The following is a 15776-nucleotide window of genomic DNA, read 5'->3' on the forward strand; positions in this document are numbered from 1 at the left end:
CCCTAACCCTGTTGGTCACTTTTGGCATCCTGAGATTACAGAGGCTCAGCCCCCTGCTCCTGGGGAAGAAAACTGGCATTTTGAACATCTATTTTCTGCCAGCCATGGTCCTAGGATTTTTCACATTTATGGTCTCATTCAATCCTTTCCTCTTGCCTTGGAGACATTTCACACCTAAGGAACTTGAGTCTTAGAGAGAGAACTTACCCAAGCCCCCAGCTAACAACGATCATAGTTTCCTTGTAGGTGCATACTCTGCCCAGCTCTATGCTAAGCCCAAATGTATTTACCTGGTAAAATTCCCACAACAAGCCTAGGAAGGCCTTATAATCCCCATGTTACAGATGAGAAATGGAGGCTCGGAGAGCAGAAGGGACTTGCTCAAACCACACAGAAAGTGGTGGGTCAGGCAGGGACTTCAACCCAGATTTTCCTGGAGGGAGCTCCTTCTAGTCCTGCACATTGTTTTCTCCCTCTTGGAAAGCCCTTCCTCTGTGGCACAGGGAGCTGCCTCCTGGGCTCCTGCTCATGCTGGCTCTGGCTGGGGCATCTTAGGCCCTGACTTCCCAGGAGGTTTGCTGGTGGAGATTCTGTTCCGTCTTCTACTGGTCCTGCAGCCACAACTCCTGCATTTGGGCCTCGGTGTCTTGCTGCTGATGTGTTTGTGTCTGGACTCCCCTATTGGTGGGCTACAGGGTACCAGAGTCGCTAGGCTACTTGTTTGAAGCTATTTGCAGTGCAGCTGCTGGCCTAACCCTCCCAGGACCAGTTCTTCCCCCCGGAAAGGGGAGACAGAATGTAAAGTGGGCCCTGGCAGGCAGGGTGCTGGGCTTGGACCCATCACCAAATCTGGCTGCTTCCAGGGCACAGGGTCAGGAAGTGGTGGGGTCTGGCCTCCTCTGAAGGTCTTGCCCTGGCTCTCAGCACTATGTGGGGTTGCTTCCGGAAGCTGGGAAAGGGCCAATGGCTCTGGTCCCTGGGATAGTTGGCTTCCTGGAGGTGGCTTGAGCCAAGCCCCGCTGGCTGTCCCCCGACAGCTGTCCACACCCAGAATAGACTGTGCCAACATAGAGGTCCAGCTGGCCCTTCCAGTGAGCCCTATCACATCATGGAGACAGGCCTCAGCTCTGGCCTGGTCGCCAAGAGACTTGAGTTCTAGGTCTGCTCCTCCAGGCACTTGCATGTGACTCTGAGAAGTCACGCTCTCGTTCTTGGTGTCATCATCTACAGAGAGAGGATGGACTAATGCTGCTAATGAGTCTTACTGTGTGTAGTGGACTCCAGAAGTCTCTCTCCAGAGCTCCCAACTGTCCTGCAACTGGGCATCACTATAGCTATTTACAAATGAGTGGCCCAAGATTCAGAGAGGGACAGTAATTTGCTCCAGGAAACACAGTCCAGACCTGATCTCAAGAATCTCACTGTGAAGTCTAACCTTTCTCCTGCCCCACTGCTGTCATGTGGTGTGTCAGTGCTGAACAAAGGCCTCTGCAAAGAAAGGGGACTCACTGTTGGAGAGTTCATACTGTGTGTCAGGCCTTGGGCTGCCTTGCTGCCCTGTGAGTTAGGCATTATTCCCCCAATCCTATATAATAAAGAGGTAATATGCAAATTGACCATCATGCCCTCGCACAAGATGGCCGCGCCTGTGTCGTTACAAGATGTCTGCCACAAGATGGCCGGCAGGGGAAGGCAGTTGTGGGCGATCAGGCCCACAGAGGAGGGCAGTTAGAGGTGACCAAGCCAGCAGGGGAGGGCAGTTGGGGGGGGGGGACTAGGCCTGCAGGGGAGGATAGTTGGGGGCAATCGGGCTGGGAGGGGAGCAGTTGGGGCGATCGGACTGGCAGGGGAGTTGTTAGGGGATGATCAGGATGGCAGGCAGAAGCGGTTAGGGGCAATCAGGCAGGCAGGCAGGCGAGTGGTTGGGAGCCATCAGTCCCGGATTGTGAGAGGGATGTCCCAGATTGGAGAGGGTGCAGGCTGGGCTGAGGGACAGCCGCCTCCCCCCCCCCCCAAGTGCACAAATTTCATGCACCGGGCCTCTAGTTTATCGATAAGGAAACAGGCCCTGGTCACAGAAACTAAGTCTCCCAGATTCTTAAACAAGCCTCCTTTCAAGTCCATGGAGCTCTCCAGACCTCACTGAAGTCCTGTCCAGTTTCACTGGGTTTCATAACTGGTGTCTCTGTTTACTGACCATTGTCCTAATTAGCAAAATCCCAGCCAGACGGGCGGGAGCACGCAGAGAACAGCCAGAAGGCAAACAAGCTCCGAGAGAGGGCTTCCCATGAGTGACCGGCTTCTCAGAAATCAAGAACAACAGTGTTTGGGGTGAAGAGAAAAGAACAGGGCGGTGTCTCCTAGGCTGGCCAAGACTTTTTGTACACTGTGCCTGGGGGCGGAGGGTGAGGCTGCTGTTTCCAGGCTCTTGTAGCTACCTTGGGAGGCCCAGAGAGACCCAGAGACAAGCCTAAGGTCCCAGAGGGTGCAAGGCAGGAGCTAGTTGTGGGGGTCCTGGGACCAACTACAGGGGAGGGATGTGGGTTGTTCAACTCCTCCCTGTGGCATATACTGAGAAGCTGCCTACTGTGTGGTTGGCACTGGGCAAGAGCCAGGATCAACCAAGATCAGAGGTGAAGGGGACCTCTAAGGTCCAGAGAAGGGAAGGAATTAGGATCTGCTTATATAGTGAGTCCTGGCAGAGCCAGGCTGCCTCCCAAGACAAAAAAAACAAAAACAAAAACAAAAACAAAAAAACCACAAAATTTTACCTGACCTGTGTGCCCAGGAGTGGCATAGAATATAGGTTGCTACAGTCCATCTTCCACTCAGTGGCCACAGCCTGGGGACCTTCCTAGGACATGCCTTTGTGCTGGGTGCTCACATAGGTATGTGGGGGGCTAGAGGGCTCTCCTGATGCAGCCTACTGCCCTGATCTGGGAGGTGTGTGGGGACGGCTGCCCCTGAGACTCCTGGCTGCCAGGCTTGGCTTGGGCTTCACTGGTTTAGCAGCTGTAACCCTTTACCTGGAAAGGACACTGTGCTCCCTGCCTGGGCCGGATGGTGCCAGGAGGTCCTGCTTGATCTCCCCAGACCTCACTGAGCTTGGGGACTGGAGCCAGCCACACTTGTGTTTAAATCTCAGCAATGCCTCTTTCCGGCTGAGTGGCCTTGAGCAAGTAACTGAACCTCCCCGAGTCTTGGTTTATGGGAACTTTAATGCCCATTTCCCCTGCTATGAAGAGACTCAGTCTTGGACCCCCCTCTACTTTACTCCCCCTCTTCTCCCAGAGATATCTGGGCCCAGAGGAGAGGTGGCATGCTGCCACTGGTGATGTGGTGCCTCCTGCAGGTCAGGGGTCCTTGATCGTCAGGTTCAGAAGGACCTGTGGAGGTGACCTGGTCCCTCACCACTTTACAGATGGGAATCCTGAGGGTCAGAGACATGTAGGTTCTGGACATGGTTGCACAGCCAGTATCTGGGGATACTGAGCTGGGAATAACATAGAGGCCTACCCCATCTTTACAATGGAGACCCTGAGGCCCAGAAGAAGATAGTGACTTGCCCAGAATCACCTAGGAAGTCAGTGGTGGAGCCAGGCCTAGCCCTGGGGCCTCTTCTTTTACATCTAGGGATCTTGTTCTTGCACCCAAATCCCCTCCACTCTCCTGAGTGCATCCTCTTTCAGGCAGGGGGCAGCACAAGACCATGCTGCCCCCATCACAGGCTCCACACATCACTGCCCTGGAGCGAGAGTTAATAGGCTGCAGGCTCTCTGGGGCAGGGGCCAGGGCTCCTTCACCAGGTTTCCAGTGCTGAGGGCCCAGGCTCCAGAGCTATGTGGCGGACAAAGCTGCAGGGCCTTTGTGATCATTAACCTGAGAGCCAGTGACCCTGGGCTGCTTGTCAGACCCCTAGGGCCAAGGCCAAGCCATAGCAGTGCTCTGTTAATCACCAACTGAGGATGTCAGGGACACACTGCTCCAAGAAGGGACTGGGCAGCTGCCCGCTCAGGTCAGTCTGGGGGCTGGGATGACAAGGACATTTCTTCCTACTTGTTTGGATTTTCCAAATTGTCTAATGAGCAGGCATAACTTTAAGCACATTTTAAAAAGATATTTCTAGATCAGTGTTCTGATAAAAAATAAAAACCTAGTTGAGTCCAGTATATTGAATACATACTTGTAAATAGTTTTTAACCCTACAGCAAGTTTTTTTTTAAAGCAAGTATATTGAGGTATAATCTACATACCATAACAATTCACCTACTGTAAGCAAGCGTCCAGCACTCTAAAGTTGAGTAGATTTTTTGGTTCTGTAATCATCACCATAATCCAGTGTTAGAATGTTTCCATCACCCTACCATGTTTCCTGGTGCTGACTCCAGCAATCCAGCCGCTCACTGCAGCCTCAGGCAGCCTTGGCAACATCTGAGAGGGAAATTCTCCCCATAAGGATGATTGCAAAAACGGATACCCTTATAGAAAAGAGTAGAGGAGCCAATAGCTGTACAGTTTGCTTTTTGCCCTTGGAGATCTCGCCATGCTTATTGAGTGCCTACTATGTGCCAGGCACAGTCAGAGCTAACTTGTTCTGTTTTCACAGCTGCAGAGTGGCCCATTGTATGGCGGCTCCATAATTTATTTGACTAGGCAATTTGGGCCCTTTCCAGTTTTCTGTGTTCCTTTGTAAGTCATTCTGAAGGATGTGGATCTGTGGTTGCTTTGTGTGTTCGGAATTTGGATAACCAAACTGCTATCCAGAGAGGTGAAGCTGGTTTATGTCTTCATCAGAGTATATGAGAACTGTGGGGTTTTTATTATCTTCTGAAATGCCTATGGAGATGGAAGAGCTCTCTGAATTTAGGCCTGAGTTGGCCTCCGCAGGCCCTGAGAACTCAGCATCTCCCTGTGACACCCACTACCACCCCACACACTGGGATACAGTTTAGAGTCTTCTGTGTGGCAGACATGCCCGTGTGACTCCTGCCACCCTCTCCAGCCTCATCTTCTCTTGCTCACTGTGTTTCAGACTGGATCCCTCCATTATTCGCTGCGTGTGCTCTGTGTTTGCTTGCCCTTTGCCCATGCTGTTCCCGCTCTGAAAATGCCTTTTCTTCTTAATTTCCCTCCTTCCTGTCCTTCAACACCCAGGTTACAAGTCCCTTCTCCGTGAAGTCTTCTTATAATCCTTACACTCCGAATCATCTGTGTGTGTGTTCCTTTAGCCCTTTATCTGACCCACAGGCCCCCTTAAGTACAGGGAAGCTATGGTGGATGGAGGGCAAACCTGAGCCTGACTAAACAGAAGCTGGGATCCAGGAGGAGCTGGGACAGGTGGCTATAGCTGTGGGGAAGGGGGACGGGAACTCCCACTTACCTCATTGTCAGCCAGGCCATTTTCACACATTGAGACTGATTTACTCCTCAGCAACTACTCTACCCCTTTAGTAGACGAGGTGACTAGGCATAGAAAGGGAAAGTAACTTACACACAGTGGAGGTGGGAATCAAAGCCAGGTCTCCAGCTCCCCAGTTCTCTTTCTTGTCATCACACCAGGCTGTTGGGAAAGGAACTCTGGGAGGCAAAGAGACCTTGGAAATAGAGAAATTGAGTCCAGTAGGGTGGTGAGAGGGAGGAGAGTGGTTGGCGGGACTAGGTGAGTCTGAATAGCACTTCTAACCCAAAGACTGTATGCCTCAGGAGTGGAGGCTGGAGGAATGGGAATGGGGCCTGGGAGTGGGGAAAAGGCTTAAACCTTGTCTTCTCCAGGTTGTGTGTGGGGGGGACAATAGATAGAACCTAGAACAAACAAAACAAAACAAAACAAAGCAAAACGCCCCCAAACAGATCTCACTCATTTATGGATAATAAAGACCATTATAAACTGATGAACAAAAATAGATACAGAGGCAGAGCAGCATTAAACAGACTGTCAAACTACAGCAGGAAGGTTGGGGAGGATTGGTGGGGGGGCAGGGGGTAAGAGATCAACCAAAGGACTTGTATGCGTGCATATAAGCATAACCAATGGACACAAGACACTGGGGGTAGGGGAAGTTGGAAGAAGGTCAAGGGGAAAAAAAAGGAGACAAATGTACTACTCTTTGTAATATTTTAAGCAAAAAAAAAAAAAAAAGCCCCCAAACAAACCAAAATTAAAAAACTAGAAAAAACAACTATAAGAAGCAACAGGGGTTGTTACTTAATACATGAAGGTTAACCTTGAAATCATCAGCTAAAGGGGGATAGGTGTGGTTGCCCCTGGGGAGAGGTAAGTGGGGTTGAGATGGAACAACTTTGTATAAATATGTGACTTTGAATCTTGATAAAAATTAACATTTTAAGAATAAAAACTTTTTTGATGGTCTAATCACTATTTTGTACACCTGAAACCAATACAAAATAATGCACACACAAAAAGAATAAAAACGTTTCAAAAAGAAAGAAAAGGGGTGGTCTTGAGTAAAGTAGAATCTGCATTCTCTGGAGGTGAGAGGTTTGCCCACCCCTCCCTGAGTTCTATTGGCTCATGGGTCCAGTCTGCCCTGGCTGGTGTGAGCCTCATGCTGCCCAGGTGGGCAGGCCACCAAGGCTGCCTGGGTTCAAATCTTGGCTGTACCATTTCCTAGTGGTGTGCAGGTTGCTTGACTATTATGCATGTAATTTGACTCTGTAAACTAGGATAAAGGATGTTTTGAGGTGTCAGCCTTCATATAATGTGTGGAAAAACTTCAGTAAATACTGAAGATGTTAGCTGCAGACATGGGAGGGGTCTTGCGTGGGTCACACAGGAGCCTGAGCTGGGCTGCCTGCTATTCCTGAATGCATGCATGCGCCCATTTAGTGTGCACCGAGTTAGCTCCTGCTGTATGCCAAGCCCTGTGCCTGGTCTCCAGCCCAGAGCTGGGGTGAAGGGGTGGCCACGCCCAGTCAGTTCGGTCCCGGTGGAACCCCAGAGTCTCCAAAATCCAGGCCAGATCCCCGCCCCTGCCGGGCGCGCAGGGGCCGGATCCTGCCCACGCCCTCCCAGCGGGGCGGTCCCGGCTTGGGCGGGATGGGCCAGCAGCTACTTAAGGTCGGCGACCCGGAGTGGGCGGCTGTCGACTGGGTCTTCTGCAGTCGTCCTCGCTACCATGGCTCCGCAAAGCTCCGTGCCGGCAATGCTCGGCGCGCTGGTCCTGGCGCTGTGCGCGCTGTCGTCGCCCGCTGGGGCGGCCACGGCGTCGCGAAGGGCGACCCAGGCACCCGCGACCCAGGGGCGGGTGAGTGCCCAGGGGGCTCTGGGGCTCCCGGAGTAACTCTCTATTGTCAGTTCTTTCAGATACAGCGCTAGGAAAAGGGGAGTAATTCAGGTCTAGAATGAACAAACTGTTTTGTTGTTTTGTAAGTATCTCTCGCTGCTTCCCGGGCTTCTGTGGATGGGGGTGGGAGCCTGCTGACCTGGCTGTTTCCCTCCCTAGAGGCTAACCTCACCTTGGACCGATTTTTCCTTCACCACCTTCTGATTTCTTACCCATCCTGCCGCCTGGTTTCTTTCTTTCCTTGTCTAGTGTCTCCTTCCCTCTTTTAATTTCTTCCATTTCAGATTCCTCTTTTTCATCTGATTTCCCTCCCTCTCTAGTATTTTCTCCTTTCTCGTATGATCTCGCCGCTGTCTGCTTATCATCAATATTGTTTCTTCTCTCTCTCTGATATCTCCTCTGCCCTGTCTGGTTTCTCCTCTCTCCTGTTTCCCTTTTGTGTGTCTCCATCCTCTTCCTGAGTTTTCTCTGTCTGGTTTCTCTGACTTCTCCCATCAGATATGTCCTCCGGCCAGGTGACCTGTACGTGCTGACTTCTGACCTTTGGCTCCAGGCTAACAGTCCCACTCTGCTCCATCTCTAGCCTCCTGCATGCCTGACGGCCTTTCCCCCGTCCTAACCACCTTGTCTCCAACAGGTTCCCGCAGGCCCTGGCTGCATCCTCTCTGCCTTTTACAAGAAATGGAAATTGGGGTGGGGTCCTGGGGGGCAGGAGGGAGGAGGCAGACAGCACAGGAGACCACTTGGACTAAATCATTTAGACCCCTCTTGGGGGTGTGATGGTGACATGATTTGGGCATGGAAAATAGTCCCACTTCCAAAGAGCAAAAGCAAGCAGACTGTGTGACGTTGGGCCAGTCGCTTCCCCTCTTTGGGCCTCAGTTTCCCTATCTGCAGGATTGGGTTGGATGGTGATCTCTTTTAGGACCCTTCTAGTTTTAAGAGCCCCTGAGGATGCTGGAAGGGAACACATTGAGTTCCGGGGGATCTCCAGGTTTACCATTTCCATCTGAGGGAAATGATCCCAGAGTCCATGCTCTTAGAGCTGGGGGTAATTTCTGCTACATCATTTCCTAGCTGGAGGTCCTTGGCAGAGTCACTTCACCTCTCTGTGCCTCAGCTGTCTCAACCAATTGGCACTAAGAAGGAAAGAAAAGAGGTAGAGCCCTTTGTCCCCCCATCACTGAGCTGAGTGGGAGAGACAATACTGACCAAGGAGCCTAAACTCCACCTGTTTGCTCACTCATCAGACAGGGGTTGCAGAAGGGGTTGGATGTGCCTCGGGGGTGGGCAGAGTTAGAGGCTCAAGTGAGATGCTCTTGGTGCTAGAAACCACCCTCCCTCGTGCCCAGGGTCTCGGGTCTCTCTCCCCGCCAGGGCCTCTGCCGCTGCTCAGGCTCTGCCCTTCTCTTCCAGTCTGGCAGCATGGCCGCAGAACACCCGGAGTTCCTCAAGGCAGGGAAAGAGCCTGGCCTGCAGATCTGGCGTGTGGAGAAGTTTGACCTGGTACCCGTGCCCCCCAACCTTTACGGAGACTTCTTCACGGGCGACGCCTATGTCATCCTGAAGACGGTGCAGCTGAGGAACGGAAACCTGCAGTATGACCTCCACTACTGGCTGGGTGAGGCCAGACCCCACCCCCATCAAACACTCAGAACTGGGGGTGACTTGGGGACCCTGGACCCCCTCTACAGCTCCCCTGGCCCAGCTCCAGCCAGGTCCTAGTGTACCCTTCTGAGTCAGGAACCTGAAGTCCCCGTCACAGCTTTGCTGTGTGACTCTGTAAGTCCTGCCCCCTCACTGAGCTTCAGTTTCCTATTGAATTGATGCTCCCAGGCCTGACTTCATGCTCAGCAGGCTTGAGTGAGTGCAGGGGAATGGCTAAGAGGTGAGTATAGGGGATGTGTTGGAGCTGGGAGGACTCTTAGAGACCATGGAGTCTGGGCCCCACCTCCCCCATTATATAGATGGATTAACTGAGGTTCACAGAAGGCAAAGGATTGGCCAGCTTTTATAGCCAGGCCAGTGCAGTGCTGGGGGCTCTGGAAGCCAGGCTTATGCTGCTCTGACATCCCCTAGGCAATGAGTGCAGCCAGGACGAGAGTGGGGCGGCCGCCATCTTCACTGTGCAGCTGGATGACTATCTGAACGGTCGGGCTGTGCAGCACCGCGAGGTCCAAGGCTTTGAGTCGGCCACCTTCCTCAGCTACTTCAAGTCCGGCCTCAAATACAAGGTGGGTCCCGAGCGGCAGGGATAAGTATGCCAATGGCAGGGCTCATTCAGACTCACTCTCCTTTCAGCCTTGTGGGGTGATGTGGGCAGATAGATCAGAGCTCAGCCTTTGGAGCTGGCCAGCCCTGGGTTTGAGTCCTGGTCCCTTCCTAGCTCTGTGACCTTGAACAAGTCACACTCCCTCTCTTCGCCTCTGGTTCCTTATCTTAAAATGGAGAGAAGACCATTGACCATCACTTCACAGAGTTATCGGCCATGGGTGGAAACCCAGCCTCGCGCTTGTCCTGGCCTTGTGCTGTGTCCTATTTCTGCATCCCTTAGTTCTTACACCCTGTCAACAGAGGGTCCCATGTTAGGTATTTGAAAAGACATCCTTGATCACATTCCTCTTTCTGTTCATTAGAATCCCCCTTGAACTTGAACTCTGAAGAGTCTGAGCCAACACAGATCTTTCCTCCAGCCCCCAGCCAGGTGGGGCTGAGCAAAACCAAGCTAGGAGCAAGCCTTGAGAGGCTGTGTCCTAATATGCTGTGTGACTCCTGGCAAGCCAGTTGGCCTCCCTGGGCCTCCCTTTCCTCTTTGGTTACATGAGAGCCAGTTACACCTGCCCTTCAGGCCTGGGGAGAAGATTTGGTGAAGGTGTAGCTGGGTAATGCCTTGCATGGGGCTGGGCATCTTGAAAGGGCTTAGAAAAAGCTGGAGTTTTGCAAAGCAGGGGTTCTCTTTGGTCAGGATAGGGAGGGGGTCATAAGCTTTGATAGCCAGATGGGCCTTAATGTCAGAGTCCAAAGCTCTTATTTTCAGGGATGGAGTGGAAACTGTGGCACAGAATGATTAAGCAACTGGCCCAGGGTCACACAGCAAGTCAGTCTCAGAGCTGGGACCAGAACCCAGATCTCCTGACTTCCAGCCTTCTTTTCACTACGCAGCCTGCCTCTCCAGCCAAGTCTGTGTTGCTGATGTGTTGTGTGACTTTATAGAAGTCATTGTCCTGTTCTGGGCCTTAGGGTCCTCTGTGTCAATAGGGTGATGACCCTGTCTGCCCAGATGGGGCACAGGGAATTGGATAATGGGAAAGTGCTAGTGAGACTGAGATAGCAAAGGGCAGGGTGTGTCTGGTGAACAAGGCCTCAGCCCTAGGCTGGGTGGAGTTGGGCTGGATTCCCTGGAACTTACTAGCGCCCCCTGTCTGCCAGTTCACCCGTGCCCCCAGCTCCTCCTGCTGAGCTTTCTGGCTCTACCTTCTTCCTGCACCCCATTCTGAGGCCAGGATACCTTGAAGAAGGAGAGGTGAGAAAGTTAGGACCCAGACCACTGACCTGGAGAAGTACCTGGCCTTTTTGCAGCTCCTGGAACAGGAAGTGGAAAGAGCATTTGACCAGGAGCCAGAGAGATTAAGGTTCCAGTCCCAAGGCCACCCCTCTGACCGCGAGGCTTTGGGCCAGTTGTACAGTTGTATGCCGCTGGGTGTGTGCTCTCACACGTTCCCTATTTGGCATTTATTCAGCAAACATTTATCTATTATGTAACAACAGTCAGTGTCTGTTTATTGATGCTGCCGTGTGACAAGTCAAGCAGCTTATATAGCTAATAAGTGATGGAGCTGGGATTCAAACCTAGATGTGAGGGGCTAGCACAGAGCTGGTTCAGAGTGGACATTTCAAGACCTCCGGTCTACGATCTTGGCTCAGATGAGCCCTAGGAATTGGCATGCCAGCAAGCCTCCCTCACCCTCTGGGTTTTTCCCAGATGTTCTTGGGCCATACTCTGAGGAATGGGTTCCCAACCCAGGCCCAGATTTAGGACTTCAATCCTGAAAGGCCCTGGCTCCTGGTACAAATGTGAGGTGCCAGGCCGGTCCTGTTTTCCACCTTCTGCAAGCCCTCCTGCTGCCCCGCGCTTGGCAGGCCCAGCCCAAGGTTCTTGGCCTGGAGCCCTCATCAATTATAGATCCCAAGGAGCAGAGCTTGTTATGCAAGACTTGTTCCTGTGAAAGCCTGCACCTCAGTGCCAGTTCTGTCCCTGGGTGTGTGAGAAGGGGCAGGGAGGGGACAGAGCGACTACAGAAAGGGCTGTCACAGGGCCTGGCTAGCTCATCTTGTTCTGCAGCCCCCAAATCCTTTGAAAAGTCACTGCACTTTTCAGAATCTGGTGATCCCTCCTCCTTCTCCTCCTTTTTTTTCTCCTCTTCTTTTCCTCCTCCTCCTTTTTCTCCTTGACTCTCAGACAGAACCCTAGAGACCCCTTGGGGCTGGGTTATTTGAAACCCTTTGTTCAAACAGAATCTGGGCCTGCTGATCCCAGAAACCCCTGGCCCCAAGGAGCACAATGGGAAACAGAATCACTTGAAGCCTTTCCGTCCTCCTTCCCATTTCTCAGATAAGGAACTCAGTGCCTAATGGATGGAGGGGACAACCCCAATCACCACATTTTTCTTTGTTTTATAAACATTTTAAAAAATGTAAATCTTTATAGGTTTTGTCCTTCATTTGTCTATAAGAATGATGCAAGCTTATTGTAAAATGTCAAACATTATAGAAATATAGGTTTTCAAAGTAAAAGTCCCCTATGATCCTACTCTTGGAGTTATATATGTATATTCATATAGATGAAGAATTATCTCTATATATGATATATGTATCATTACTTTAATTTGGAAAATGGCTTTTAAAACAATTTATCCTATTACATTTTGTTCAAATAATTTGATACCAGTTGCTACCCACCTAATGGTTAGCTCATACAAAGCAGTAATTAATACTAAAGATTATAGTACAAATAGTAAAAATTTCAAAATATTCCTGCCCTGTGTTTGTAGATCCACTGTCTTCTAAGAGCTTGCATATATATATATATATATACACATATATATTATATATTATGTATATATAACATATATTTAAAATCTTTATTGTTGAAAGTATTACATATGTCCTCCTTTCCCCCCCATTGACCCCTTCTAGCCTGCGCCCACCCCTTGCCTCAGGCCTTCACCACCCTGTTGTCTGTGTCCATGGGTTATGCATATATTGCTTTTATTATTTTGTTAACTCATCTCTTCAAGTCTAATTTTCTAGATCAGAGAGAGTTAATCAGGAAATGCATGCCCACAATAATTAGAAATCAAGTATTCCTTTATTTTATAAATTTATATACAGAGAATTTACTGGAACCAAGATTTATTACACAAAACCTTTTAAAAAAGAGAGGCCTGGATGGGGTGGCTACATCTCTGGCCTTTATAAAAGTGCTTCCTCCTCTACCCCCATGGGACCCTTTTCTTGAAGAATGTCTTGGGGCTAGGATTCCTTAGAACATCCCTTGGGAAATGCTGGTTTTGAGAAAGGAATGTTTGCAGCTTTTGATCCAGGAAAGTGGCCCCAGAGGTCCTGTTAGTGGAGTGTGAAATTCAAAGGGGGTGGCAGCAAGGTGCAATGGTATGGCATCTGCTGGAAGGCCCCTGGTCCACAGGTCAGAATTTCCTTCAACTGAACCTGATTCCTTTCCCCCATGTGTGCTGCCCTGGACCCTGGACCGATCCTGTCTCTTTGACCCAACAGAAAGGAGGCGTGGCATCAGGATTCAAGCACGTGGTACCCAATGAGGTGGTGGTGCAGAGACTCTTCCAGGTCAAAGGGCGGCGTACGGTCCGTGCCACTGAGGTGCCCGTGTCCTGGGAGAGTTTCAACAATGGCGACTGCTTCATCCTGGACCTGGGCAATGTGAGTCCTGCCCTGCCTTTTCCCAGGGGACACTGAGGTACTCCTGGCCTGACCAGGCCTGACTCTAGGAAGTTAGACAAACCTATGGTAACACATGCAAAGACACCAACAGGGAAAACAACAGGCACATGTGCTCTATCCATGAATCAGACACACCTGCAGGGGACTCAGATACAGGTGTACCCAGCACTCATAGACCTCCACACATGTAGACTTAAGGCCATCATGCCATGGACACAACCCTCCTGCACAGTGTACTCGGACATCAATTGACATATTGATTCCTTGACATCTTGTGTTCATATGCACATCTTGTGTACCTTTTTACATATAGTCCCTCACTTAAAATTGCATGGCAGGCATGTGCAAAAATGTTAGGCTCTTGCCCACCAAGCATGGACATGGCACCATTATCAATGCCTACACACATAAATTTGGGTGTGTTGTTCAAGGACCCACATATATATGTGACAGACATGCAGCTGCACATGCACTCTTGTATATGGCAATGTGTGTGGGACACACTTACCCAGGCCCAACTTACAGATGTGTAATGCTTTGTACCCATACATCCCAAACCCATGGGCTCTCATACCTGCAAATGAACGTGGACAGACATTGCACCTAAACCTTATGTTTACATGTGGTGTAATGTCCATGCACGTGTAGGCACACACTTATTTAAAGTATAATAGGCACACAGAAGAGTGTGTGAGTCATGAATGCACAGCTCTGTGCATTTCACAACATGAACATACTGTGTAACCAACACCCAGATCACCAGCCCCGAGAAGGCCCCTTCTGTCCTCCTCCAGGCCCTTCACTCCCAAGGATAACCACCAACCTAAACCCTCTCAACAGCACAGAGTAGTTTTGCCTCTTTCTGAACTTGATATACATGGAACCATTCATTTTTATGTTTGACTTTTGCTCAACATTCCATTTCTGAGATCCATCCATATTATAGATTGATCATTCTCCTCATTCTATGAGATTCGATTGGCTGGATATGTCAGTTTATTTATGCTTTCTGTTGTTGATGGGCACTTGGGGTAGTTTCTGGTTTGGGGCTATTCCACCTGGTGCTCCTCTGATATTCTTGCACAGGTCTTGTGGTAGATATCTGGATGCACTTGTTGGGTATAGCCCTTGGAGAGGGATCGCTGGCTCATAGGATATCGATATGACCAGATGGTTTTCCAAATTGGTTGTACCCATTTCTGCTCCCACCAGCAGGCCAACATTTTTATACACATGCTCTGTGTAGTTGTATCTGTGAAAAACTCATATTCCGAGTCATACACTCACATATTCTGGTGCACTCCGGTCACACACGTTGTGCTTGATGTGCACCTGTGCATGCTCCACCGGCCCTCACCACGCAAACAGAGACCAAGGAGAGCTTACACATGCCCCACAGTGTCCTCCTGACCTTGTCACTGGGCAGGGCTTATACGAAGGCTGGGGCATTGCCTTACCTGGGGTCCCTGTCTTACAGGATATCTACCAGTGGTGTGGCTCCAACAGCAACCGATTTGAGAGGCTGAAGGCCACCCAGGTGTCCAAGGGCATCCGGGACAACGAGCGGCATGGCCGGGCGCGAGTGCATGTGTCTGAGGAGGGCGCTGAGCCCGAGGCGATGCTCCAGGTACTGACAGCCACATCCCAGGAGTGTGGGGTGGGAGCTGAGCATGTAGACAGGATACTCTTTACTTTCTTCCATTTAGTAGGCAATTTTGAGTTGAATTTACTTTTCTGTCCAGCTGGATTTCTTTAGAAAATTGGGAAGAGCAGCTTCCCAGACAACTCCCAGACTCCCCTGAGAGTTGGGCTGGAATCCACCACTTGGTGTTTGCTGGGGTCGTGAGCCACACCCTCCAGCTGAGAGGGCCAGGTCCTCCAAAGTAGCTGAGGAAGCGGGTCTCGGCCTCCTTGAGAGCAAGCCCGGTGCTGAAGCCAGGTGGGAAAAAGTCAGCCGAGACCCAGTCCTCTCTTTTCTGCCCATTCCTGGTGGTTTATGGCCTGTTTAGTCAACTGCATGATATAATTGTCAGCTATTTTGCTTTGTGAACATGTCAGTAGAGGCAAAGTTTACCAGGAAAACGGGGGAGACCATGAGCCCTGCTCCATCCACTTAACTCCTGCTCATCTGGGGGTGTTGGCATTTTGGTTTCTAGGAAGAGCAGGAAGTGATTATGATGAGGGGGAGCCCGGGAGGGTTGGTAGCTGGGGCGGTTGAGGCAGTTGAGGCTAGTGTGGCCAGGATGGAGGAGTGAAGCAGGCTCTGCAGTCACAGGTTCAATTCTGCTTGGCCACTCATAGCTGTGTGCATAAGTCGCTCCATCTCTTCATCTCTTGGGACTTCTGTAAAGTAAGAGTGATAAGCTGTGCCTCCTAGCATGGGTGTAAGCATTAAATGGGATCTACTAAAGGCACTGGGTGGAAGCTGTGGTCAGGAGCTGTAGTTATTGGGCTTAGAAGGCCTAGGAGGAAATGGTAGAGTAAATATCTGAAGGA

At 50.6% G+C, this 15776-nt stretch overlaps 1 protein-coding gene across 3 annotated transcripts in view; it reads left to right on the forward strand.

The window, feature by feature from the left end:
• The window catches only part of GSN (gelsolin), a 51403-nt gene that overhangs the window by 21952 nt on the left and 13675 nt on the right, over positions 1–15776 (forward strand). Inside the window, exons 1-5 of one of the 3 annotated variants that reach the window (XM_036329890.1) lie at positions 7090–7265; positions 8721–8925; positions 9384–9538; positions 13098–13259; positions 14758–14907. In XM_036329890.1, the coding sequence (XP_036185783.1) occupies positions 7137–7265; positions 8721–8925; positions 9384–9538; positions 13098–13259; positions 14758–14907 (801 nt within the window). In that variant the 5' untranslated portion in view covers positions 7090–7136. Of the gene's footprint in view, positions 1–7089; positions 7266–7347; positions 7387–8720; positions 8926–9383; positions 9539–13097; positions 13260–14757; positions 14908–15776 lie in introns of those variants that run through there. The other 2 variants (XM_036329891.1, XM_036329892.1) reach the window with 2 other exon arrangements.

This window comes from Myotis myotis, unplaced genomic scaffold (assembly GCF_014108235.1).
Source record: "Myotis myotis isolate mMyoMyo1 unplaced genomic scaffold, mMyoMyo1.p scaffold_m19_p_12, whole genome shotgun sequence".
Classification (NCBI taxonomy): Eukaryota; Metazoa; Chordata; class Mammalia; order Chiroptera; family Vespertilionidae; genus Myotis; species Myotis myotis.